At 46.9% G+C, this 27,846-nt stretch overlaps 1 protein-coding gene across 6 annotated transcripts; it reads left to right on the top strand.

The window, feature by feature from the left end:
- Positions 1–299: 299 nt before the first annotated feature.
- Positions 300–27,846, top strand: zbtb4 (zinc finger and BTB domain containing 4). 6 transcript variants are annotated; one of them, XM_039609609.1, is made up of 4 exons: positions 300–2,342; positions 2,472–2,573; positions 8,627–8,781; positions 19,133–27,846. In XM_039609609.1, the coding sequence occupies exon 4, from the start codon at positions 19,149–19,151 to the stop codon at positions 24,642–24,644; it is 5,496 nt and encodes a 1,831-aa protein (XP_039465543.1). In that variant the 5' UTR covers positions 300–2,342; positions 2,472–2,573; positions 8,627–8,781; positions 19,133–19,148; the 3' UTR covers positions 24,645–27,846. The 6 variants fall into 6 exon arrangements, with proteins under 6 accessions (XP_039465543.1, XP_039465541.1, XP_039465544.1 ...); XM_039609610.1 differs by having other exon boundaries at positions 2,167–2,294; XM_039609611.1 differs by lacking the exon at positions 2,472–2,573 and having other exon boundaries at positions 2,167–2,294.

Raw genomic sequence — 27,846 nt, 5'->3', positions numbered from 1 at the left:
CGTTTGTTTTTGTCAGCGAATCAAAGCTAAAGGCGGGCGTTGATTTAATCCAAGCTAATTCCTATTGGCTATATCAAGCAAGAATAGGTGGTGTTGAGCATATTTTACATCCAAAATGTGAATATTCAATTTAATGCCCTCGGATTCGTTCTTTTTCTCGTTAATATTTAGTAGCTGGAAAGAGTTGACCAATGACTGCGAAGATATGAAGCTTCTTATAATAATTTCACCAAAACCCGCCTCGTTTCCGATGTTTGCCGAATGTCGCCGATGTGAATTTCTTCCCTCTGAGCAAAAATAAAAAAAATCTCTGTTCCCTCGTTCGTCTCGCTGTGGATCAGCCTGGGCTCTAAGAAAAGAGGCTCAGAGCTGAGGCCTGTAAATGTCTGTAGTGAAAAAGGGAAAATAGTCGACAAATATTACATTTTCATTTCAGAAACATTGTTTATTGGATTATTTTTCGATCTCTTTTAAGAAATGCGTCGACGTTTTGGCTTTTTGTCTTATGCATTTTTGGATCTCTGGGACTTTGAATGCAAGCCTCGGACTCGACTGCGAGGGATGGCCGCATATTGGACTGGATTTTCCCGCTCGCCCTTTAGGAAAGTCTCGGGGAAGCCTCAACTGCTTATTTAACACCTGCTTCCCACCGGATTTTGACTATTTTCACTTATATCTGTAATATGCTCGCTTTGTATTGAATTATAATGTTAAATTGTTGATTCGCTTTAAAGTTTTTTTGTTAAAACGAGAAACCTTACAAAGGCCACGTTTCGAAAGCAGACTGAAATGGCGGTTAAGTAGCATTATTTGGCAACTTATTTTACCGACGAACGGCGAGAGTTACTTAAAGTGTAATGGTTACAACTCATTTACAAGCCCGCTGATTACTTTTTTAAATTTCTAAAGTTATAATTTGGCTTTGTTGGGTAAAGCAGTCGATTGGTTAGCTTAACGTTGGACTATTTACCAGCAATGACGGTATGTTCCCTAATGTTTTTTGCCCTGTTATTTCACGTACCATCGACAATTTATTATATTTATCCCATAGTAGTATTATTATACCGTAGTGTTAAAAAGTGCCGTTAACGTGAGGCTCCCTGTGTTTTAGCCTTCTTCGGTGTAGCCCTGTATTTGCCATAATGGCACAAAACGATGTTTACCGGTTAATTACTGGCTAATGGTTCCCTGCTTGTTTACATGTTGAGGTTGTTGAATACGCGTTGTTTTACTGTTCCACCTTTATTTTTGCTTTTCAAACGCTACCGTGAGGAATATAATTAAGGCTATTACAGTTAGCGCTCAACATGGCGGTTGTATGCTTCTTGTTGTGAACGAGAAAAGATGGAGTCTGGAATATTCTTGTTGGCTAACTTGACCAGTCAATTACCCACGTATTTGTTTTGATATTAAACCGCCGAGCACAGTATTAAAATGAGCCCTGTGAATATTTTAGCTTTACTTTTAAGTCGTTAGGTTATTTCAGAGGTAGAAAGTGCTCGTTTACGTTTGCCAGTGACGATTTGAACACTGTCGACTCTTCGTCGGTGGAGAAAGTTGAAGCCATTTTGCTAACAACGTGCATATTAGTCTGTTATAGAAGAGGAAATCTCTCTGTTTAGTCTGTATGCGGATGTATAACCCTGAATTTACTGTAATTAGAACAATGGGGTCTTAACCAACATGTATTAGAGTCAAACTGAGGTAAGCGTGTTAGAGCTAAAATATTAATAGTGTCTTCAGTGGCTAAGAATTGTCTTCAGCATAAACAATAGATTATGCTCAAAGGAATGGACCCAAGTGACCAGTGTTTCCTAGGCAAAATGATACAATGTCTTAAATGTAAGGTCTTTGACAGCCACAGATTCCATTTGTCCCATAAAAGCAACAGAGGGTTGTTTGGCAGTAGGTAGGTGCTGAGAATTTGGTATAGACCCTTTCACACATTTTGTCTTCGTTTTGTCAAAAGAAGGTGGGAGTAAACGCCACAAGCAGTGTTTAAATCCTTGTGTGGTTGTATAATCTAAATCTGGTGTAGTGTTTTTACTGCATGTAATGCTGTTGAAGCATTGTATCAGTTTCTGCTGCCCATTTTTCTTTATTATTTTTTTTTTCTAAATAAAGAAACATATTTGAAACAACAGTATGGACTGTTAAGTTTTATTTTTACATCCCACATGCATGTTGCTGAATGGGACCAAATGTCAGCACTGTGAACATGCCTGTTTGCCATCATCTGTTCTGTTTTTTGGCAGATCCGTCAGAGGAGAGTGTCACTGAAGCTCAGAAGCAAGGTCAGATCTGCTGTATCCACATGGAGTCAAAACATGCTTTGAGTGATGGTGATGACACGTTTTGAAACGTAGATAGGAATGTGACAGTAGATCACTTTGTTCACCATGTGCCATGCTATACCATGACTATACAAAGGATTCATTGTTGACCAGTTGGCTCCCTCCTCTGGCTTGTAGTGAGAATGATCAGCTTTGCAAAGGCATTGCACAACCACATTTTCAATGCGGAACCGGGTCCCAGAAGGCTGTCAAAAGTGCTCCCTCTGCTGCTCCGAGGAGGTTAGTGCATATAGCCCCATAGTGTGAAGCATAATGTCAAAAGCAGTCACCTCTGCTTTCCTAAGCATGAAAAAATCAAATGTGTATAGATCGGACTGGTTCAGGAGTGGGGACGTCCTGTAAGCCTGGTGTGTAGGGCCCTTGACTGGATTATTTAAGGAAGATTTCAATCTAAAAACACAGAAGTTGTGCAATTAATGTAACTTTATGTATATGATGCACTTTTTTGCCGTTATTGATTACTTTTTAGTTTTACATACACCTTGTAAATATGATAATAGATGATATGAAATTTCTAAATGGGTAATTACAGCTATGAGATTATGCTGACAAGCAACTGTAAGTATATATAGAAATATACACTAACTGTAATACTTTAAAAGGAGGACAGTGACTATTATGAAAATTTGAATGCATATGCTTTACTAGTAATGCATTTTAAATGTTAATAATAGTACATTTACTCTAGTGAGGCATGTGATTGCATATAATGTGAACTTCTATTAAACTGAAGTTGGAAAATGTTTATATTTGATTATAAGGATTAATCATTACATGTCTTGAATTCAGCTTTAGAAGTCTGACAGAGACTGTGGTACTGTCTGCTGCTCAATGTGGCTTAGCTTCTAATAGCTTTAAGGTTGCGTCAGTTTCTGTTTCTCATCCATCTTTGCCGCTCAGTTTCACTTTAGAAAATAGATTGGAAGAAAATCCGGACTCTGTGAATGCTGGTGGTTTTGGCAGCTGGATATTTCCTTCAGTACTCATGGTTGACTTAGATTTGATGTTTTAGAGAAGGCCCGTTGGTGACGGTGGCCTGGTTGTTGATGTGTCGGTTAAAACCAGGAGCAACGTCTCGCTTCGGTTCGGGGGGGATTGGTTGTTTGATTTGGCTGCTGTCGGTATAGGAGAGCGTGTTTGTCCTCCGTTCCTGTAAAGACTGAAGATTGGTGTATCCAGGGGGAGCTCTTGTCTGTTGAGAGCGCATGTGTGTTGTCAGGGGTCAGTGAGTTTATGGTGGGGTTATAGCAAAGTATAGCAAAAAAACAAACAAGAGACAAACTATCAATTTTTTCAGTTAGATTTACAGTTGGACAGCTTAAACTATAACGTTCGCCTCCGTCCCTGTAGAAAAATTGCAATGTTATTGAATGACATCAGCCAGTGAGTCACTGCACAGCGCAGATCACTGTTTCTTGACGAAGTGAAAGGCAGCATGTCCTGGAGGCTGTGTTGCTGCTCTCTGGATAAAACTGCTGAGCATGAAATGGAGAATTTGTGTGCCTCGGTAAAGTTTGAGAAAATGGGCGGTTGTTGGAAAAACTACAACTCCCAGTGTGCAGGGGTCATCATGCTGAGCACCAGGATCAAACAGGCGAGACTCGGTATTTAATGTCAGGTTTGTGTGATTATAGGAACAAAGAAAAAGAAAACCTTTCGGTGCTCTTACATTATGCACCAGGATGTTAATAAAAAATGACGCACGTTCAGAGGCGTGCTCCGAGAGCCCATCGGAACAGGCCAGCCCATTTCTGCCCGCTACAGAATGTCCTGTTCTTTGACTGTTTGTTTTGGCTGATGTCGGCCTCTGCCAAGCGTCTTCATCTTTTCTTTCATCCTTCCTTTTATCATCCAAACACTCTTTCAAGCCTTCCAGGTCCCTCATCTGCCGTCTTTTCTTACCCAGGATTCCTTTCAGGCGGCTCATTTGCAGACACAAGCAGGAATGTTAAGTCAGCTAGTATTTGACTCGGAGGAGTTTTTGCGGGAGATCTGTGTTTTGTTAAGGCTCTTTCAGCCTTTTCCTGGAATGATCTGGGTGCTAAATTAATTGCTCCTGATCCCACCTCGCGTTGCAATCAGCTTAGCGCTAATCTCGGGTTCTCAGAGCAGCCAAGTCTCGTCTGGGCGACGCTGCTGCAACAAGCTGTCCATTGCTCGCTTCTTCCAAGGTTTTGACCCCTGGCACTGTCCTTTTCACTCATTGTTAAGCTTTTGGGGGGCTTCTTTTTGTACACCTTTCATTCTCAATCAGCTTGGCCTATTTACCTTTTCATACGGTTGCATGATTGCTTCGGTCCCCCTCAAAGAGCTGTCTGCCAACTAACTGAACAACTTGAACATATTTCTCCATGTCCTAAGTTTTCATCTTCGCTTTCTTGCGTCATTGGCTTCATCTTCCTCGCTCATAGTCTCAGAGATGGCCACATGTTGTCTGCGGTGTCCCTCTGCTGAACACGCTTCTTGTCCATGTTTTTGAGTTAAGTTTCTCTCCTGTGCTGCTGTTGTGTTTCCCCTGGCTGGATGCCACTGACCAGACCATCTGCCTCATTTTCTTTTTTTCCCTTTCTTCCCCTCTTTCCCTTTTCTTCTTAATGTCAGTGCAACAGTTAGGTCCCCCCCCCCTTCTAAATTTTATTTTTGATTACAGGATACGTTTACCTCATGTTTTCATAACTAAAAAAAAAAAAGAAATCCCTGTATCTGTCTCTTCTTTTGTCTTTCCAAAACGGCTTCCCGTCTTTCCGGGAGGCTCTGATTGAAGTGCCTGCGTGCTATTTAAAGAGGCGTGGATGAAAGCGGGGTTGTTTACAGTGCCCTCAAAATACAGCCTGTCTAGAAACAGGAAGTACCATCGCCATGAAGCGCAGCAGCACACAGCGTCAGCCAACATGCAGCTACTTCCTCCTCCTCCTCCTCCTCCTCACGGCTGAGCAGCAGCTCCAGCAAAACAACCCTCATGCTTATCAGAGAATTATGCACCCCTCCCCTCTCCTGCTCCTCCTGAATGGCGCACATACACAGCAGGCTTTTCACCCCTCCACCATGTCCTATCTCGCTTTCTCCCGTTTTATTCTGCCTAATGCCCCCCACCCCTTCCAACTGCCTGTCTTTGCCAGTACAGCATGCCTGAGTAGCTGCCTGGAGATGAAGGAGCTAATTAATTTGATTTAGCCGTCCCCTCTCTCTCCCTTGCTCTCCCTCTCTCTCTTTCTGGCAGTGGAAAAACCAGCCGTCCACCTCCCTCCCTCCCTCCCTCTTCCACACCATATCAAGCACCCCTCCCAGATGATTTTCCACCTATCCTTTCTAGTCTCCTTTAGCAACATCCTCGCTTCCTCTCCTCCTCTTCTTTTTCTGTTCTTTTTTTCCCGCCCTTTCGTGTTACACAACCATATTTTGCCAGCGGTTTACTGCATATCAAATTGTAAATTAGATGCCAGCTTCAACTCTCTTGCGCGGCCTGTGCCCATGTAATTCCAGTTTTCGACATTTTATCTCCCGTGTGCCCGGGGAGAGTTTGTGTGACTCAGCAGTGAGACTGCTGAGTCACACAAACATGCTCGTTATAGCTCGGTGTGCCTGCTTCAGGGACCTAGAACAGGCCTGTTAGACTTTGGGTGGATAAAGGCTCGTTTCTGTCATTTGATACTCCGATGGATCCGCCTATTGAGTTATATCAGGCAAGTCCAGCAATGCACTATAACTGTCGAGCATAACTTGTCAGCGTAGCTCGATGAAACCTTTCCTGTGCTTTCATCGTGCCTGTGGGACATCCTCTGAGCTTAGCGGCGTGCAGGTTGTGGACATCTGCTCAGGACAGGCTCTTTGTCGTGTGTGTGTGTGTGTATTTCTGGCTGTGAGCATGGTGTTGCAAGCTAAGGTGTAAAGTTGAACCAGCTAACTCCTCTGTTTTAAGCATTCTCAGCTCAAGAAAAAAGGGGGACTATGTCTTCCATCTTTCATTTTTATGTGATTACATGAAAATTATTTCATGATCATCATTGTTGTGTTGATAAAATATTTCCGCTGTTTTGTGCCTACCTGCAGTTGGTTAAATAAGTCTGACAGCTGTGAGAAGTTCAAGTAAAAGTGTGAAATTACCCAGTAATTCTCCAAAAAACAAAACGAAGACAGGAGTTTGAAAAAAATACTTGCAGATTTCGATCCTAGTCTGTCATAGCTCGACCTTTGTGACGATACAAAAGCAGTTTTACCTTTATACTATACACACTACTGTGGTTGTACCCTTTTAACCTTGAAGCATCCAGTCGTGGAGTAAATGTAGAATAAATGTTGTGTTGTGGCAATTCTGACCTGATTATTAAAAGTTTCTTCTCTCTTCTAAACCTGTGGTTTTACGTGTTTTCGAGAGGCTGCTGGCACAGTTATGTTTACATTCTTACAGGTTGGTTGAAATTCTCATCAATGAGTAACTCATGCAGCATTTCATTAGATGCTTTTTTTTTTTCTCTACTCAGTGATACGTCAGGGGAATATTTTAAGTTGAAACAGGAAAAAATAGGGTTGTCTAATTATAGCTGTGGAATTACAGACATGTGAAAAAGCTTTCCCAGTGCAATAGCCTGTTAAAGCCTCCATTAGCTAAACTGATTCACGCTGGTCTTGTCTGTCCAAAGAACATTGTTACAAAAGGTTTGAATAAAAGAATAAAAGAATGCTTGGACACTGATAGCATAATGGACAGGTTTTTGACGGAGCTCCCACAAAAATCCAAAGCAGAAGATGAAGCATCGCCACATATGCTTCTACCAAACCAAAGACTAGATTTTCTTGTAAAACAAAAGGGGGCCTAGCAAAAAACATTGGGGGAACCACTGGTTTAAATGCAGTTTTGCAAACCTAAGCTTTTTTGGTAGCGTCTCTGAGCTTTGCACAGTCTGACCTTGGGGTGAATTTGCTGGGATGTCCTGGGAAGATTGGCAGACGTCTTCAGTATCTTTCGCTTGTGAATAATCTTTCTTACTGGAGAGTGATATTCATATTGTTCTGAAATGGCCTTATAACCCTTCACAGATTAATGGACAACAGCAATCGCTTCTCTAAGATTTTTCCTCATTTCCTCATTGGTATTGTATTACCACCACACTGTAAACTCTTCTGCTTGTATAAAGGTGCTCATATTTGTTGATGATTGGTTAATCAAGTTTATTAGATCAGCAGCTCCCGGCTGTTACTTTCCCTTTTATTTCCTGTGGAAGCAGCAAAGGTGTACTTAGTTTTTCACCCATTGCACTTTTGCTTTTGTTAAGAAAATAATGACATGATATATAATCTTTTTCTAGTTTTAAGACTAATAGGGAGCAGATGAATTTTATTATGTCCTGATATATAAAACCGTAGACTTTAAAGAGGGTGTACTTTCTTTTTGACTGTGTGTCGTAAACTGGGCTTTATGATGGTGTTTATCTGTATGTCTGAGTAGTCTGTGGAAGAGCTGTTAAACCAGTTAAATGCTGGTTTCTGCTGTTAACTTCATCATGTGGGAGTTGTTTGTTGCGTGGATTTTCTGTTCCATATTACTGGCTTCCTGCACTGATTTTGGTTTTTTGTAAACAGCAGAGACGTGTTTGCAGAGGACAGGCTGCAGCACGCTCATCTCTCTCCCTACGTCTACCGAGGTTTCATCAAATTACTCACAGCACCGCCCCTCTCTGTGTGAGATAATGCTGAGGGATTAAACACCCAATCATCTACAAATGTAAACACATGTAAAGCTCATTATTAGCCCGCATGCTTGCAGAAAGTGTATATGCTGTGCTTTCACTGGACGTCCTGAGAAACGCAGAAACTTGCTGCGTCGTCCTCTTAAAGCTGCTGCTTCCTCTTTAAGAAGGCACTGACATTTGAACTCCTGTAACATTGTTTGACTTCCCACTTTGATCAGAGTCCAAGTCAGCTGGAGAGCAGGTTAGTCATCCCTTCTCTGAGATCACTGAGGATGTTTACTAACGCATGAACGGGCCTCGGGTTATATTCACACCAGTGTCCGTATTTGCAGAAACACAAAGTGAATGTTAAGAGGAAACAAAAACAGAGTGACTGATTCCTATCTCATAACTCTTGTTTTTTGAACTACAGACAACTGACCGAATAAACACAAAGAACTAAGGATCTGATATTTGACATGTCTGGCAAGCAGTAAGCAAGCACATTTAGAGTTCAGGTGCACTGAAACTCAAACTGACTGCAGGTGTGACTCTGCATATCGTGGATCTGACAGAGATGGCGACCTTTCCCTTTCTTCCCAGATACAAGATCCTAGGCTCACTCAAGTGTTTATACTGGAACAACAAACCTCGTTCAGCACGTCTTCAAGGGACAGACTCGAGCTCTCAGTTGTCTTCATTTAAAGAAAAAAAATCAGACTTCTGGATAAAACGCACAGTGTGTTTCCTTAAAGCAGGTATGAACAGCATGTTTTTTTGAATTTTAAGAATAGCAATGGGGGGTTATAATCACATAAACTACATTGTTGAGGCTACACTGAGCCTTACTCCTCAGATGATGCCATTTCTGGTGCCTCAGTGAGCAGAGTTAGTGACTAGCTGATGAACATAATGTAGCATTTAAAGATTAAAGGCTCTCCTGTTTCCCCCAGGAGTTAGCTAAGACTAAAAAAAGAAGAAAAATGAGCGCAAACTTGAGACAATGGATCAAAACATGTTTTCAGAGGACTGCTTAATGTGATTAAGATGTTTTAATTTGATAACTATTCGCTAAATTTAAGTTAGTGAAAGTTTAAGACAGCATGTCGAGGTATTTTTACTACTTCACAAACTACTTGCATTTTGAGTACATAGTTTATATCAGCTTCCTAGCATGTTAGAACAGTTCTGCTGCTTTATTTTAGCATGTGCATCCGTGTCCTCGTGCACAAGCTGACAGACCCTGAAAAACAAACAAGGACACACCTACCAAAAGGTTTCCTCCATAATTCAGCCAGACTGCGTAGGGTCCCTTTGAATGCACCAGCTGGTATATTGTGCTGAGTGAAAACAACGAAAACATTTTAGTTCAGTCCGACCATACATGTAGAATTCATTCCTTTTAATTTTCTAAAGAGACCTATTTGAGCTTCAAAATCTCGTGAGCGCCTGAGACGAAATCCAAGACTGACGCCGCGACACAGATAAACACTTTCTTGTTTTCTTCTTCCTTTGGTTAAATATTGAAAGACTTGGTGAGTTAATGGTTTAAATTTTCCACCGACATGGGTTTCTAAGTTTCGCTATCTTTGTGTATTCAGATGTGCGTGTCGCTTGGTAGCACAGCATGAAAAGATATGATCACGTTTGGCCTAACAGCCATGAATAGGGATTGACGGACAACGGGGTGCCTCTGAATGTAGAGTTGGTGGCCGGCTGCAGCCACGGGACAATGCAGGTGCACATGCGTGGACCGAGCGGCTGCACTCCTGTAACACACACACACACACACTCACTCTCACACACATTGTCTCTGCATCACGCACGCATGAGCTCATTTTCAGGCAGATATAATTTTTCATTTTCCAGTTCTCGCACACACATGCGCACACACACACTTTGCTTTAAAAACGCGCACGAGCGAGGATGGAGGGTGCAGGAGAAAAAAAAAGTTCGCTCAACTCCAAGAGCTCGAGAGGTCACAGGAACAACACCCAATCCCAGAGCGGTTCCCATGGAGACAAGTGTGGCAGCGTACAATGAGGGTGAGAGAGACTGATGAAAGAGGGAGAGAGAGAAAGGGCAGGGGAAGAGTAGGAGGAGGGTGGGTTGTTGGCGTCAAGGTTCAGTTGGTGGGTACCGGAGGGGGGGTGGGGGTGGGGGGGGTCTCTCCACTCAAAAGGACAGTGGGAAGTATGATGGTGCTGTAGCATAACAGTACCAGAACATTCTTCCACCCCAGCTCGCATTTTTCTTCCCTCTTGTTCCAGCTGAGAGAATACCTCCTGATCTGAGGCCGCAGAGTGGCTCATGGCTGTCGGAGGAATTTCTACCGACCGTGACACGCGAGGCCGAGAGCAGCGAGAACAGCGAGAGCGAAGACAGTTGCTGTTGTGAGGCATTTTGCATGGCTATGCACGAATCAGCGCTCAGATGCAGCTGCAGGCCTTGATTAAAGTTGTGCTGCCAAACAAAACTGAGAGTTGTGCCCAGTAGATTTCAGAGTATCCCCAGATACACCGGCTGACCTAAAAGCCCTTAATTGACAGGAGCAGCACCATCGATGGTAGCACTTGAACCGTTTTAGCTGAGGGCACGGACAATGGAATGGTGTCCCTGCCCCGGGGTTTGTGCCGGTCTCTCAGCCTTTGGCCATGTTCTCATTTAAAGAGGAGTCTGAAAAATGTTGTACACTGGCCGCTACTCTGGGACAGCACTCTGGTTTTATACCAGAAAAGATTTGATCCAGGTTCATAAAATGTGCAGTTTCCTCGTGCCTCAATACGTAAAATATAAACTAGACCAATACGTCAGCCTATGATGGAAAATACGTATTTAGGCATAGTGAGAGACAATGGCAGTCAAATAGCCCTAAAGGGAGCTCTGCACAAGTCCCCAAGCAGCAAAAATGGAAGATGTCTTTGTTGTTGCGGGGATGCACGTGGACAGTAGAGGTTTGCAACAGTTTTGTTGCTACTTGGTGTGATAGCAAAGGGTGTTGGCAGTGCAGTGGTTAGCACTGTTGCCTCAAAGCCGGTGGTCCTGGGTTCAACTGCACCATCTGGCCGGGCCTTTCTGTGTGGAGCTTGTATGTTCTCTCCAGACACTTTGGCTTCCACCCAGTCCAAAGACATGCAGTTAGTGGGCTCAGGTTAATTGGTCAATCTAAATTGAGAGTGGTTGTCTATGTTGGCCCTACAGCAGACTGGCAACTTGTCCTAGGTGTACCCTGCCTCTTGTCCCATGCCAGCTGGGATAAGCTCCAGCTCCCCTCATGTTGGTGCTCTGGACTGTGCCGTTAATGAGATGTAGTCAAAAATCTGAGTTTTGTTTCTACACATCTGTTGAAATTAAAGTTAGACTGGAGCTTCAAATAACTGCCCGGTTTGGGCTCCAATGATGGCTGCAGAGCACCAAGACTTGCTACTAGAAAGACTTTGTTTGGTTGATCGGCCTCTCCTACCACCTTATCCCTGTCACTGAGCTTTGCATCCATCCATGCAGCTCTCCATACTCTCACTGATGAATGGTGGTGCCATCACTTCCTTCCAGCAGCAGCTGTTTACTTTGCAAACGTCAGGACGCAGGACTGAATTATTGTGGCTTTGCCGTCTTTCCAAAGTTGTAAAACTGTTTATGACACCACTGTAAAGCGCGCTTAGCCCTTGCACTCGTTGATCAGACCGGCCTTCCTGGTTGGCGGTGAATTGTGTTGGTACTTGGAGGAACACGCCTCCACCTACGCAGCCTGTTGCATTGTTTTCACACATGCTATTTTAAATCTGAACACCCTTCATGGTTAGCAAGTGAGGTCATGAAGCATGAAAGACGTGGGCATATGCCAGGCAGGGAGATTGTGAGTTTAAGTTGCATCATGGGAAATGTATGGTTTGGCATTTTTGTTTCTGGTTTTTTTGGGGGGGGGCGGGTTGAGCTTTGCTTAAAGTTGGGGACGTTCCGGCACCTGCTGAATCGATTTTAGTCGTTCTTTTTTCAAAGTGTCTCTTCCAAATCCCAAAACTTCATCGAAGTGGCGTGCCGAATGGCCCCCCCACACACACGCACACCACCCCCACAGCACTCTTTTTAATGTCTCAGTTTTCCCCCCTGAACTTCACTTGTTTCACAGAGTGCTCCCATCCGCCATTTGACTACCGCCAGCCTTGTGCTCTCTCTGTCTCTCTCTCTCTCCCTGTCGGTCTCACTTTCTCGCTGTCTCTCTCCCTCGTTCTCCTCTCACTGTCCCTCCGTCTGTCTGTCCTGGTGCCCAGGTTTTTTGAGTTGGCGTGGTTCCTGTTTGTTTTCAGCCATTTTGGGGACTTGCAGTGCTCGTAACAAACTGCTTAAATGGCGTCCTCTTGCTTGCTTGCTCTCCCACTCTGTCTCCCTCTGCCTCTCTCCCTCCCTCTCCCTATCACTGGGCTTTGTGTATATAAAGTAGTGTGTGTGTGTGCGCGCGTGTGTGTGTCTGTGTCTGTGCATGTGCATGTGTGTTAGAGAGGGAAAGGGGGGGGGACAACACTTCCAAATAAAAAGAAGATTGGATTCAGTGGGGTTGGGGTGGTAGTGGTGGTGGGTCAGTTGAGGGGGTGCAGAGGGATTCACTTGCCGGAGAAGAAGAAGAAGAAGAAGAAAAGAGCAAAAACACTAAGAATCGTGTGTCAGAGGCAAAAAAAAAACTGGAGTGAGACAGGAGAGAGAGCAAGAAAAGGGGGGAGTGAGCGAGTGAGAGCAAGCAAGTTCGAGTGTGAGAATCGCTCCTGCCCTCTGTCTTCACACACTGCTGCCTGTATGTGTGTGCATGCGTGTGTGCGCCGCCTCTCCCTCCGCTCACTCTCGTTCGCTCTCTCCCTCTCTCTCTCGCTCTCTCTCTCTCTCGCACACACACTCCGACGTGCGCATACACAGACCAAAGGGGGAGAGAGAGAGAGGGAGAGAGGGAGTGTGAGGGGAAAGAACACATCGCAGCAGAGATGCAGCAGGAGGTTTTCCGAGGTACGTTCTCTTGTATGCTTGCCTTGCTGAGAGACAGACAGAGAGAATAAGAGGAAGAGAGGCTGAAATCTGTTGTTTTCCTGCTTGTTTTTCCGCTTCACTCTGCTGCTGTGGCGGTGATTGCTCCGCGCGTGAAGAAGGAGGAAAAGGTTTTTATTTTACTGTGCGCGTGCTGGGGCGTGAGTCCTGTGGTGGGTGTGTGCGCTTATGCAGTGTGTGTTTATGGTAGGGTATTTATATGTGTGTGTGTGTGTGTGTGTGTGTGTGTGTGTGTGTGGTGGATCTGTGCGTGTGCGTGTGCCAGTAACAGGCCTCGTCCCTCGTCTCCCTCATCCTCTGTCGCTGGCGCACCACGCAGTTCTTTTTCAAGAGCGATGACTCGTTCTGAGATTGTGATGAAACTTTTAATTTATCTCGCGTCTCCGCGAGTCACTGCAGGTCAGGGACTCGAGGGGAGAGGGAGCGAGCGGTGGCGGTCAGCCCGCACCGGTCGGGAAAAGGCGTCAAACACGCGATGCGAGGTTTGTTTTGAGGGGGTCTCTTAAACATGGTGGGCCGGTCCCCCACCTCCTGCATGTGAACTCACCAACAACATTAGAGGAAGTGTTCTGGTGAGTTTAAACGTCGGATGTAGGCGATGGTAAACATCTCCGGTCCCATCAACAGGTTCTGTCTGTTATTTCGGTTTTTTGGGCCGCCCAGTTTGTCCTCCATTTTACCAGCCTGGTGTTGTGCTGGAGGTTGCCTCACGTAGAGCAGTAGAGGGCATATTGATGTCCCCAGCCCAGCATAAGCCTTACTTTTTTCTTTTTTTTTTTCCAAAACAACCGAGCATCTGCTGCCAGCTACTCCCAACATTCCTCGTTCCCCTCCTGGATGCCGAGACAGGTCCCCGAGCTCGGCGTGTGGAAAATATGACCCATACTGCCACGGGGTGAGAGGTCATAGGTCAGACAATAGGAAGTGTAGTTCCTCTGCAGCTCTGTTGTGTCGAAAAAAAAGAAAAAAAGAAAAGAAGATGATGATGTTGATAGCAGCGGTTTCCTATTTTAAATGTGGCTGAGTCACACATTAGATGAATTAAGTGCCTTTGAGGCGTTTTTCTGCGCTGGACATTAAAGTGCTCAGATGAAAAGCGTTACCGTCTTTGACTTGGTTAGCTGTGTTTACATAAATGTTTTTGTGTTTTTTTTCTCACATGCTGCAAACTTAAAAGGATGTGGACAAGCTCAGGAAGCTGGTGCAGCGCTTTGCTGCTTACCCTGCCATGGGTGTACTTGCTGTTTATGGTGACAAACCGCTTTGCTAATACTCACATGTTAAGAACTTAAATGAGGTTTTCACGCCTTCAGCAGGGACTGCGCATGAAATTGAAAATGATTTGGGGGTGGTAGTAGTGGTGGGGGGAATTACCTTAAAAAAGGTCACCGATGCATTGCCGCCGCTCTCCAGAGCTGGGATTTTTTTTTTCCCTTCTTCATTTTTTTTGGGTCTCGCTGCTTCCTAATGCCTCCCATGATTCTGTTGCAGCAAGCAGAATTATGGGAATTACGTGCTGGGCTGGGAGCTAACAGAGCGTGGAGAGTGTGGCGTTTTAGACACGGGCAGGTTTGCCGGTGCATGCAGTGGCATTCGAAAACACCACGATACGACAGTTTACACACAGGGTGGGGGCACGCAGTCAGTCACGCTGAGGGATTGCGCGGGGGGGGATATGAAAGACGAGGAAACCGTAAAATGTGAACACGGGATGGATGTGTTTGAAGTCTCCCCTCCAGCCCCCCCCCACGCCCCCACTCACACCACCATAACCACTCCCCGAACCATGCCAACTTCCCCTTACCTCCTCCCTCCTGCTCTATCCCATCTGGGTGGCTCCACCACGCCCTCTTGGCCGGGGGGTTGTCGAGAGTTCAGTAGCTGTTCTTGCTAACGATGCCCCCCACCCCACCAACCCACCCACACTCACAGCATTATGCACACACACAAACACTCATCTTTGCAGACCTACTGCTGCTTCGATGCCTGGGCCCCTCTGGCTGCCCCTCCACAGGGGAGGGCGCCCAGCTACACCTTCGTCTTCCCACATGCTCCTCGCCGCTGGCTCGCCGGCTGGAACACACAGGCCCCCCACATTCACCCTCGCAGGCACTCCTCTTAACCTATCTCACACACACACAAATACACACACGAGCAGTGATACCATGATTACTTTCAGTAATAATAACATTGCAGTCAGCAGCCTAATTGCTGAGTGCAATGTTATTATCACGCCACAAATAAAGGGATATCCTGAAAAAGGATTGCAAAGAAGGAAAAACACAAGTCACACACACACACACAGAGACTTCCTGGTTCAGCTGTGACCTGCAGTTACTGTCAGGTTACTGCCGCTGGTTACAGATTTCCTATTCAATAAGAAATGCATCAAACTCATCCGCTGCGTTCAGAGTCAGTCTTGACTCAGAATAAACTCAACCTAAACTGCTGGCTCGGTCACGGCCTGTTTGATCGTCAAGCTGCTTCTATTTTTTTTTTCCAGGCGTGCACGTTGTTGCAGATGCCCTGTTGTTGTGTTGCAGTTGTGTAAAAATGATGGCCTAAACTGTGGAAATAAAAACAAGTTTTAATCAAGCCCTAATTTGGGAGGGCGAACGGCGAAGAGTGCAGTGAATACGCAGAGGTGAAGTTAATCATTTAAGCACTAATAGTTCAAACATTTAAAGGAGCCATAGGTGCAAGTGTTAGCTGTTTGCATTATATTGACTGTGCCACATTAAGAGGCGCTAAAACAGCATTAAATCTAATTTGCTTTAATCAGACCTTTTAATATTCAATTATTAAATACAATTATAAGAAGTATTGTTGCGAAAGAGCTGTAAAGGGTTTCCTTTTTATGTCGTTTTCTCTTTAAAGATAAAATTTAAAAAAACTCAACACTGGTGGTTTGATTTTTGAGTGTTTCTGTAAGATGGTTAAAAAAAAAGCATGGTTACTGAATCCCACCAGTTATTTGTCTATCAGCATGAGTACCAGTTTCAGTGCGGAATAAACAGATTGCTCAACGTCTGGTTCAAGGCCTCGAGCTGGTGCACCAGCCAAACTCCTCTGCCGTCCTGCCTTCTGTTATACAAGGCCAGTTTAGCGGCGATGTTCCCGGTGACTGATTGTCCGTCGCAAATCATTCAATTACAAGGAAAAAGTTAAAGTTCTCCGCATTTTTCACATGCCAAGAGAAAAAAGACCCCAAAGTCAAACTTGGAGTCCAAGCAGGTCCAAGTTATTTGTTGTGCTGGATAGCACTTTTAATTTCCTAAAGTTAAGGAGTTTAAAGGTTAATGAGAGGAGTACAGTCAGGTAGGCTTTGTTACTTACGGATCAGCGTTTCCCATAAAAACCTCTCACCTCCATCAAGTGAATTCCGCTGTCTGAGGTTTCTCCTTGCTTTACTCACGCCGTGTGTCATCCTTCCTCGTGGTGCTACTTTGCCTCCTCCCTCTTATTTGCCAATCATAGTTTCCACTGTGGCTCTATTTCTTCCAGTGTCCCTCATTTCAGTTACCTGGAGAAAGCGACTGATAGCAGTAGTGAAAAACAAAAACCGAGCCTTAATTTTCCCTGAAGATTTCCTGCTCGGTGGCAGAGAGGGGTTGCGCAGTGAAAGCGAGAGTTGATCGGGCCCCCGTCTGTACCCTAATGGTGTCGTGCATTGGTCATACGTGCCGTTACAATGTGCAGTCAACATTTAATTTGTAATTATAATCAAAACGAGGAACTTCATTGTCACTTTAAATGCACTGATTTTTAACTTTGTGCTATTTTTAAGGTTTTAAAGAATAAAATCCTCCTAATCAAAACCGCTGATGTTTACTTTCTCTTCAGATTTGTCGTTTGATGTGGAAAACAAACTGAATCATGCTCATAGTCTGCCTTTGATCCCTCTGCCTGTCAGCCCAGCGTCTCTGTCTTTACATGAAAGCCGGCGCGTTTGCTATAATGCGCGTCGTGTTTACGTGAGCCCGCTCCGTAATTTGTCCCGCACCGGCTGAGCACCGGCTGAGCACCTGCTCTCGATGCGCGGTTTTTGTAGTGCCACGAGCATAAATAGACGAACGCTTCACAGGCCGGGCGACGTGTTTATTTGTGCAGAACATCCTGTTGCAGGGAGGTGTGGGAACAGGGTTGCTGTTTATTTTGATTTTTGCCTGGGGACTCTCATGGTCACATTTGTCTGTGCACCGAGTGTCGAGATGTTTGTCCACTCATCTGTGTGTGTGTGTGTGTGTGTGTGTGTGTGTGTAGAGATAAAGTCGGGACTTTTAAAAGGCAGCCTGTCACAGTCAGGCTGCGTGTTGTGCAGGCTCTGCTTACACAGTGGCTCTGTGCGTCATAGGGAGATGAAGAGAAAGAGCGAGGGGGCGTCGTACGCATTTTCCTGTCCGCGACGCAAGAATCAGATGAGGGGATGAAATTTTTAGCCTTGGCGCTGTCTCTCAGCGCGTCCGCCCACTTGTAGCAGCCCGGCGCTTGCCATAAGGGATTTCCTGCACAACATCTATCGCTCAGCAAATGTGAGCGACAGCGGAGGCCCGTTTCAGTACTGAGCAACGACATACTGCAAGCCCAGCGAGACCGATTCGTGCACCCTTGCTCTGATTTAGATCTGAAAGCCGGCATGAACCGCTTTATTGTCCCTTGCATAACAAAGAGCATGTGCCGCTGCTTGCACCCAGTATGTGATTAAAAGACACTTCTGTTTTCCTTCCGTTGGCTACATGTCACTCCAGCTGCATCCTCAGTGTTAGGCCGCCGTGCACTCAGATTCACCCTTTGGTTTTGAATATCATTTACAAGCAGGCCCTTCCATGTTGAACTGCTTTGTTTATGCCGGCCTGCCTTGCCTGTGGGTGAGAGTGTTTGCAGAGTGCATGTATGTGCTGTGTGTGTGGTAGCGTTAGCCTGGGCTCCCATCTGTCTGACGGTGCCGTGTGTCTGACTGTTCCTGTGTTAACACCCCCCCCCTTCTTTTTCAGTAACCCACACACTCTTTCTGTCTCCCTTTTTTTTCTGTCACCCTTTCACTCTCCCTCATCCTCACCCTCTTTTCTCCTTCTCTGTCTCTCCCTCCTCTTTCCTCTGCAATAACAGTGCTGACCTAGTTTCTGCCTGTTCAGGGCTGCCTGTGGAATTTTACAGCGGCCTGCCTTCCTGGCTGCTTTGCTGCTTGAAACGAAGGCAGAAAAGCATGACTGAGGATTTTTCTCCTCGTCACATCATTACGGCCCAATCCCATCTCTGTCCCCCCCCCCTCAAATCTGCAGACCTAAACAAATGAACCCGCAATAAATAAGTGATAACAGCGAGCTGACTGCCGGTACGCGATTCTGCTGCTTTCTCATTTATGGGACATTTTTGCAGCGGCACTGCAACCACCACCGTAGCAGGCGAATTAGGATGGAAATGAGGATAGCCTGTCGCTCATCTTCTCCGGCTTAGCCGAGATTGTACCGGATGCAGAGGGCAGAAAAACACCCCTTCTCTGTGCACATGCATGCAATCTCCCTCCCTTCTTTTCCTCACCCCCCCCCCCCACCCGCTTCACAAATAAATGGTTAGAGTCATGCCTGGCAAATACTAGCCACTGCCAGGAATGGCTAACAACGCTCTTGCTCACATATAAAGAGAGAGCGGGACTATTTTTATGCACGTTGGGGCCACGAATCTAAGTCAGCAATTTATTCCGAGGGAATCTTGATTAAATCTGAACGCCTTCCAATTAGGCATAGGGAATGTTGTGTCACAGCCTAGAGAGAGAGATGGATCGCTGGAATGCGTTTCTGAAAGCTTGGCTGTGGCACGCTGAAATCTAAACCAGCACTGCCGCAGATTCATTCCTTCCCCCTCTGCCCTCTCCCTCCCTGCACTCACCATTCCTGCCTGAGCAGTCGGGAGTTCAGCATAGCTGGGCGTTTAGTCTTCTCCACCGTTTGTCATGACTGCTTCTGCAAAAGTTTTGGGTGTAATGTCCATTCTCTACTTTATGTATGTTTTGTACATATACCATGGTATGCTTATAATGCTAATACCTTCTTTCTGATTTTTTTTTTCTTTCAGATTTCGGGGGGTGGTCATGGTGTCCGGTGAGGTGTGGGACCCCCTCCGTGTGGGCCATATTCCGTCACGTCTGAGTGAACAACGCCCGGCTTCCCTCTGCAAACCCGCACGGACTGCAGCTAAGGACACCACCTCTCACCAAAGTCAGCGGCCATCCCCTTTGTCTTCCCCGCCGCCGCTGCCAGTGGTTCGAAACACCCTTCACCCAGCTCGAGCTTCCTCCTTGCATCCGCCTGTCACTTTGTACGGCTCAAACAAGGTCAAAGGACTACACAAACCAGTACACCGTCCTGGTGTGACCTCCCAGTCTGAAGAAGAAAAAGAAGGGGAGGGGGAGGAAGGGGAAGCTGAGCGCTTGGAGATGAAGGGTAAAAGGCTCGGAGGCCGGGGAGAGGCCACAATGGAGGACAGGCTAGAGGATATGGGTGATGGACCTAAAAATGCAAAAATCACCCTAAGCTTCCCGCTCAGTGCAGCCCCCCTTCCGACCTCTCTGACATCACCAAACCACTGTCATGGCTCCTCCTCCTCATCTTCCCCTTCCCCCCACCGACGGCGACCATCATCCAAGAGCTCAGACAAGGGGTCGCTGTGGAAACTGGATGCCACCATGGACGTAAAGCACAGACCTTTTAAACCCCCAAGACACGACAGCTCTCCGTCCTCTTCACCCTCCTCATCATCATCTCCCATGACTGTTCATGCACTCATCAGAAAGGACATCAAATCGCCACCTCCTCTAAAGTGCTCCAAGCTCAGTTCAGAGACTCAGTTTCACAGGTCGCCACCAAGATCCTCCACCGGGCCTTTTGGGGGATGTTATGCTAGAGATGGCTGGGATGACAGGCACAGGGCGGCCAACGGTACAGCCTCACCCTCACAGACTGCTCAGATCCTCTTCAGTCTGGGCACATCAGCCTATCAGAGAGGCGGGGATGCAGAGAGACGAGAGAAAATAACAGGAAGGCCATCTGGGAAAGCGGGGAGCCCTCACGGACCAAGTCTTCACCCACCCACCCTCCATCTCCCTCCCCCTTTACCACCACCACCTCCTCCTCCCTCCGAGGGCCTCACTGCACCCCCACACTCATCCTCCTACTCCCCTACTGACAGCCTGAAGCCCGAACTGATTTGTGGTGTGTGCCATCGGCTGTTTAGCTCAGCCTCCTCCCTCACGGTCCACATGCGGCTGCATCGTGGCAGCCGCGCCCTTTGCTGCCGTTACTGTGGCAAGGTCTTCATCCACAGCAAGAGACTGCAATCCCACGAGGCCTCCTGCAGGGTGCCAGGCCTGCCCTCTAATAGCCTTCGCCCTCCTTCTCTCACTATACAGCCAAAGGAGGAGCCGCTGGAGGAGGGCGAGGTGAGAGTGGAGGGGGGAATGATTGTGGGAGAGACAGACATCAGCAAGGCACGGCCAGGGAAGAAAGCACGAAGCCTCCTGGCGCGTATCCAAGGTGATGATGCAGCAGGCACAGAGGTGCTGGCGGGTGATGAGAACCATTTTGTGAAGGTGGTAGACGGCAATGTCATCTACTTCTGCTCTGTGTGCGAGCGCTCCTACATGACCCTCTCCAGCCTGAAGCGTCACTCTAATGTGCACTCCTGGCGCCGCAAATATCCGTGCCATTACTGCGACAAGGTCTTTGCCCTGGCCGAGTACCGCACAAAGCATGAGGTGTGGCACACAGGAGAGCGCCGCTACCAGTGCATCTTCTGCTGGGACGCCTTCGCCACGTACTACAATCTCAAAACCCATCAGAAGACCATCCATGGGATTAATCCCAGCCTCATCTCCAGTGAGAAGACAGCTAACGGGGGTTATAAGCAGAAAGCTAACGCCCTCAAACTGTACCGTCTTCTTCCCATGCGCTCCCAGAAGAGACCCTACAAGACTTACAGTGACAGTTTGCATAACGGCCTGCTCCTGCCACCAACCGAAACACCTCCCCTCTCCCTGCCCGGCCTGGGCTGTGCTCTGGGCCCCGGGGACCTGCAAAGCCTAATCAGTGGGGCCCACCCTCAGAGTCTAAAGCCTGACCCAGATGCCTTCCCTGATGGATTCCCTGTCTCTGTGACTGCTGAGCACAGGGACCTCTCTGCACTAACACCCCTCCCCCAGATAGATATGTCCCAAGTTAGAAAACATGAGAGTGAGGCCCTTGAGTCAGAGCAGGGGAGAGGTAGTGGCAGCTTCAAAATGTCCAACAGCAGTAAAACCAAAAGTCTCAAGAGTGGTAGAGGCACAGAGACGAGCATGCCTTCTGTGATAACATATGGCCATACAAAGCCCTCCGTCATAGTTCACGGGACAGCCGTGTCATCCTCTGTCATTGTGCATAGCAATCAGGTCACGTCTGGAAGTGAGAAAAGCCCAGTGAACAGCCCATCCCCCGAAAACAGTGACAGTCAGACTGTAGTCAAGGGCCCGTCTCGGCCCATCAAAAAGCAAAGGGACAGCATAGATAATCACAGAAAGAGGTCAAGAGACAGTTCGGATACGGCAGAGGAGGGCTCGAGAGGCAGGCAGGACGGAGAGACAGGCAGATTATTTCACAAATCACGCAAGTCCCACAGCAAAAGTGACATCTCTAACTCAAAGCAGCTGTCAGCATCTGTAGGGTCACAGGTCAAAGAGGCAGGGCCACTGTGTCAGATTACTGTACGTATTGGTGAGGAGGCCATAGTGAAGCGCAGCATATCTGAGACAGACCTCAGGAGAGATAAGAGCCTTTCTCCCCCCAAAACCAAACGCAGTGAAACGTCATCTGTGCGGGACGCCAAGGAACCACGCCACTCTCACTCCCACCACCACCACCACCACCACAGACACCGCCTCCAAAGCAGAGCCAGCATGGAAGCAGAGGGCGATAAGGAAGGTGGAGACTCTGAGGAGGAGGAGGAGGAGGAAGACTTGGTCAGGAAAAAGAGCCCCAAATCCCCCAGTGAAGTGAGGGAGTACTACTTTCGTCAGGAGGTGCGTGAGCACGAGAGCGACCATGACACAGAGGACAATTTATGGCGACCTTACTACTCCTATAAGCCTAAGAGAAAGGCCCAAGCACATCTACAGAGGGTAAAGAGCTGGCAGAGGAAGCTAAAGTACAAGCGCTCCATCCGGCTGAAGAGGAGGGCAGAGAGGCTTAAGAACCTTTCAAATAAAGAAACAGAGAAATCACAAGATGAAGAAGAGGATGCAACAACTGAGGAGGCTGAAAAACTGCCAAAAGCTAACAGAGACAAGAGAGAGGGGGAAAAGAAAGATAAAAATAAAGAGGCTGAAGAAGAGGTTAAGGAGGCCCGCCATGAGGTTTCCACCTCTCCTGTGCACTCTCCAAAACCTCCTCAGTCTACCTCAGTGGCTCCTACAGGAATAAAAAGGCGGCCGTGGACTAACGGGAATGCAGCTGAGTGTGGTACGTGCGGCCGCTGGTTCTCGAGCCCCAGAAAACGAGACAAACATGAGCTGAGCCACCTGCTGGAGTTTGTTTGCCTCTTCTGTCGAGCCACTTTCCCCTCGAGGGATAAGCTGGAAGACCACCAGAGAGCCCAGCATCCCAAACCTACTGAAGCCCCCTGTGCACCTCTCAAAGCTGCTCACGAACAAGTAGAAGGGGCCAAACCTGTGCCGGAGATTTCAAAGTATGATGAAGATAAGGGGGGACAGGGTGGCCTGGGAGGGAGTCACTCTAGTCCAAGTCGTCTAAGCAGAAGGGCCTTATCACGACACACGTGCCCGCAGTGTCACAAGGTGTGCAAGACATCCTCCGCACTGAATCGACACATCCGACGCCACGAGCTCAGCAGTTCTCCAGAGAGAGAAAGGGAAGATAAAGACACAGAGCCAAAAACAGCAGAGACAGTTGCCGACATTCTTAGCAGAGACCTAGAGACTGAAAAAGCAGAGCTTCCCAGTGCTCTCTCTGTTTCAGTCATCAGCTATTCGACGCCAGAGCCGCCCAGCAGTGGCGAGTGTTTGGCGTCGCAGCAGCCTGAGGAGCGCCTCTGTGAGCTCACAGGAGATCATCAGGTGTCAGAAACCAGTGACAAACCTGAACTAACAGAGCCCACACTTCCAGCTCCAGAGAGAGAGCCCGCACCAAAAGCTGCAGACCCTCCGTTAGACGCCCCAGTAAACCTTACACCCACCAACCACAAATTAACATCTGCCACGCCCTCCACCCTCCAGACTGTGCTCGTCATGAACGGATCTGAATGTCTCGACTACCGCACTCCCAGCAAAAAGCACCTAGACAGTCAGATCCACAGAATACCCAGCCCTGTGCACGCGATGGCATCCGCCAACACCTCCCCAAATGTGCCCATGACATCACAGACCAGAATAACCACTGCTGCTCCTCCTGTTTCCATGACAACATCTTCTAGCTCCGAGGGGGGATTCATGAAACGGGATGGGGTCATTATGGACAGAGAGAGGCAGGGTGGGAGCAGTTTATTTCTACACGCCGGCTACGAGGAGCCGCCTCTGGTGCAAGATCTCAGAGTCCAGTCCCTGTCCCGCAGTCCCTCTCCCAATGAAGCACAAGACCTGACCATGTCCTCCATACTAGCTCGCGAGAGGGAGGTAGAGAGGCAAAGGGAGAAAGAGAGGGAGATGGAGAGACAGAGAGAGCGGGAGAGGGAGAAAGAAATTGTGAGGGAGAGAGAAAAGGAACTAGAGAGGGTCCAGCAAGTCAGTAGAGCTGCTCACGTCCCAGAGGACCAGATCACACTTTTGGTCCCCAAAGAGGAGCCCTTGAGCCCTGTCGCATCTCCCCAACATATCCCCACTCAAACCACTATGAATGGACCCTCATCACACAGGCACACTCCCAAATCCCCCTGCCGGTCACCTTCGACCATTGGACTGATAGCTCAAGCCAACCACCAGGTTCACTCCAGTTCACAAGGACTTGACAGGCTCACGCTGCCCACCGGAGCAGCTGGTGCCGGCGACCGCCCCTCTGCCCACGCTCTGCTTCTCCCCCGAGCCCCGCAGCCACCTGAGCCAGAGCACCAGGACACCGTTTCTTCTAGAGATTCCCAGCAAGGTAACACCACCCCAGTGGGCTACCCTTCCCAGGATTATCCACTACCCCTCATTGTGCCGGACAGCTACCGCTCTGGTAAGAAGCAGGAGGAAAACCTGCTCATGTCCTCCTACCCGCCTGGAACGCTTCCCTTTGGCCCCTTGGGAAAAGTGATGGTCCCTAATGGCGGGGACCTGGCCAAGCTGCCATTCTATCCGGACCCCTACCAGCTGCTGTATGGGCCCCAGTTCCTGGCCTATCCCTACAACTTGGCAGCGCTGCCCGTGGCTCTGAATATGATGGCACCGGGGGGAGACAAAGTGGAGCCTCTGCCCTTCCTCCCTGCCATCTTCAACTACGCAGCAACTGCTGGGCCTTACATGGGGGCGGCCCCCCATCCCCTTGTGGCAAACCCAAGCCTCTACAGCGGCAGCAGCGGCAGCAGCAAAAAGCAACGGGACAGCAGCAGCAGCAAACCCTAGGACAGCCTCGCACTAAAAGGAATATAATTCAAAGGGGACAGCCTCATGTGTTCAGGCTGGGAGCGGGAGGAGTGCATACACTGGCACGTCACCCCTGCCTCTCTTTAATCCAGCAGAGATCGGAGTTAGGAAGCAAAAGTGTGAAGGGAGGAGAAGAAGCAAAGAAACTCTCCTGCCTTTACTCCCGCTCGCCTCTCTCCGCATCTCTCCCGCCCAGCTGTAGCGTGTTATAGATCTAGAGCTCGATTAATCTTCCTCTTTGACTCATTATATTATCTATAATATAAGAATTAAGAACTGCTAACAGGGTGTGTGTTTTGTGAAAAAAAGAAAAAAATTAGTTCAGTCTACTTCCCTTTATAGTCACCGCATAACGAGGATAAAGGCTCTTCAGGGAAGGCTTGTGTGGGCAAGGATGAGGCAGAGGAGTCCTTATTCAACACGGCTGGAGGTGGTGAAGCATTAAACGACTCAAACCTTTTGCGTGCGTTTGTACGAGTGAGCGAGTGAGAACAGCAGGCGTGTCCTGCTGGTATAAAAGTGTCCACGAGAGGTATATATGTGAGCTTTTACATGGACATGTACAGCAGGTAGGGATGTGTGCATGCAGGGGTTGAGCAGGTATTAACTGCATATGTGCGAAAGTGTGTGAGTTTGGGCGTGTGGGAATAAGATCATTCCGTTTGAGACGCACACAGCATTCCTACTCTAGTCGGAAAAGCTACCGTAGGTCAATGTGTAGAAGTGCATTTAGAAGCGATTCTTCATATCCAAATCATTAAGAAGTCGAAGCTGTGGCTGGACGCGAGTCTATGACAATGACAGATCACCTGAGCTTCTGAGGTCTCTCAGCGAACCTGGCGACTCCGGGGGCCAGATGACACTGTAGGATCTGTATAGCATTCACCATAGTTTATACCTTATGTGCACAAACTAGAAAAGTAGTGGTCACTTAAAAGGGACACTTGTAGCTGCTTTGGAAATGTAGCTGGCCACTGGGTAAGAATTAAAGGCTGGTAGACCATTGCACTTCCGTTTTTTCATCTCATTTCCTTCACTTAAAAACTTAAAAAGACAAAAAAACCTGAAAATACTACTAAAAAAAAAAAGGTCAGCCTTCATGTTGCGTAGCTTTTTCCCCTCTTTGACTGGAAGAGGAAAAGGCTCCATTTTCTAAGCCAGGAAGAAGAGAGCAAAGAATGAGGGGGGAGAAAGAGAAATGAATTCAGGGTATTGAGTTATTTCTGAAGAGGAAAGAGAAATATATGGGCACAAAACTGCTGGACTCTGAACAGAAGTGCTCCGTAGAAATGACGCTGCGGACGAAAAATGTTGTCCTGCTCCATAACTGTGAGGAGATTGGAAAAAGAAAAAAGTCTGAACTATTTCCCTTCCTGCCTTGTGTTATTACCGAGAGGTAGGAAAAGGCTGAGCTTAGCAGCCAAAAAGCGGTGGCCGACACTCTCCAGACGCCCTCGCGGTGGGGCCTTTTTGTTAAGTGTAATGTTATCTCTCTATATGTTTGTTCTGTTGAAACGATGTTGTTGTTTATGTTGTTTAGCCCTACCAGGTGGGGAAAGTGGCTTCGGTGGAAAAGAGGGGAGGGTAAAAACTTCAAAATATGAATGTAAATTTAGTCATGAGGTTAATGAAGTACAGCTACATTAATGGTAGAGTTGTTTTTTTCTTTGGGTTTTTTTTTTTCTTTGGTTGTTTTTTTCAAGTTCCTGTTTTGTTTTCTGTTTTGACACAAATAACCTGTTAAAAGAACCGTATAACGTCTGGTATGCATATATACAGTAGTCCTAGGAACATGTCAGTAAACTTTGGTTCTGTATCCACAAAGCATGAGCAACACTCGCTTCCTAACCGTTTATATCCTCGGCAAATCTGGCATTGTGCGCACAGCTTCTGTTTTGTTTCCTTTTATATATATTTTTTCTGGTCTCTAAATCATCCATATCTGTTATGTTTTTAATGTATTATTTGGAAAAATTCCACAAAAATTAGCCGCCACTTCTTTTTTTTTTTACTTGTCACGGTCACTTTGGAGGCGCTATTTTAATCCCGCCCCCTCCCCGCCCCTCTCCCCTCTCCCCCTCGAGCATACACTCGCTCACTGCACCTTTTTTGTTTTTGTTACTGTTGTTGTTGTTCTGAGTGAAGACGTTTTGGTGTGTGATGGTACTCGGGCACCTTTTTGGTCCAGGCGGGAGTGTTGAAAACACTGTGTGACCGACTGCAGGGGTGCACAGGCGTCCCCCTTGGGTGTGGTTACAAGCCTTTTTATTTTTAAATGTTCTTTTGATTTGTTTTTTTGTATGTTTGGGGTACGTGTTGTGTACGAGAGCGAGCGGCTGCGTGACGTGAATAAGAAAACCAAAATAAATCTGCCTAAGCAGCATATCCCTTGCAGCATATGGGCCACCTGTTTTGTTTGTTTTTTTTCTTTTCTGTGGGTTAGTTTCAATGTAAAAAAAAGCCTTTCTGTCTCCAATACACTATCTCAAGCCATTCCTGTAGACGGACATGTTTGTGTTTTGCGGGGGTGTTTTTGGACCATAGTTTCTTATGCCATAGTTTGCTCTCATGGTTATCATACAGACCAAAAGCATGCAAATCGACGTATTGTAGTGACTGGACTGGAATCTGGTGGTTTAAAAAATCAAACTAAACAAAACAACTATTTACTGTATGTTTTAGTTTAAATGAATGTGCCTCTGCTTTGATATTTAAATAATTATAGTAAGATGTGGATCTGCCAGATTTCAACTGTTAAAGGTGCCTTGTTATGGCATAAGAAATTTGAATTAGCATTTTTTTTCCTTGAGAAATGATGATTTGGAGATAGAGTTCTTGGCTTTGTTTGCTACGAAGCTGTTCATAGATGTAGGAGTGTGGCTAAACTGTTTTGGTATCGTGTACATGTCTAGGGTAATACTGTGCCATATAGAGCCCACAGAATATGTTATTGTTATTTTTAAAAGATGTTTTAATGTTGCCTGATGACTTTGTCTTTAGATTTGATACAAAGGCTTGTAGCCACAGCTCTCCCAAAGTCTGTAGTTTCCTCTCTCCGACATTCTACTTCTCCTCCTCCCCTCCACCCCAACCCCACCCCGTTTCCGTCTCCCTTTCTTTCTCTTTGCTGCAATCAAACAAAATAAAGTATTAACCTGATGACCCAGCGAAATCAGCTCTA

This window comes from Oreochromis aureus, linkage group 3 (genome assembly GCF_013358895.1).
Source record: "Oreochromis aureus strain Israel breed Guangdong linkage group 3, ZZ_aureus, whole genome shotgun sequence".
Taxonomy (NCBI): domain Eukaryota; kingdom Metazoa; phylum Chordata; class Actinopteri; order Cichliformes; family Cichlidae; genus Oreochromis; species Oreochromis aureus.
The sequence above is the reverse complement of the archived record's forward strand: the minus strand, read 5'-3'. Positions and strand labels throughout refer to the sequence as shown.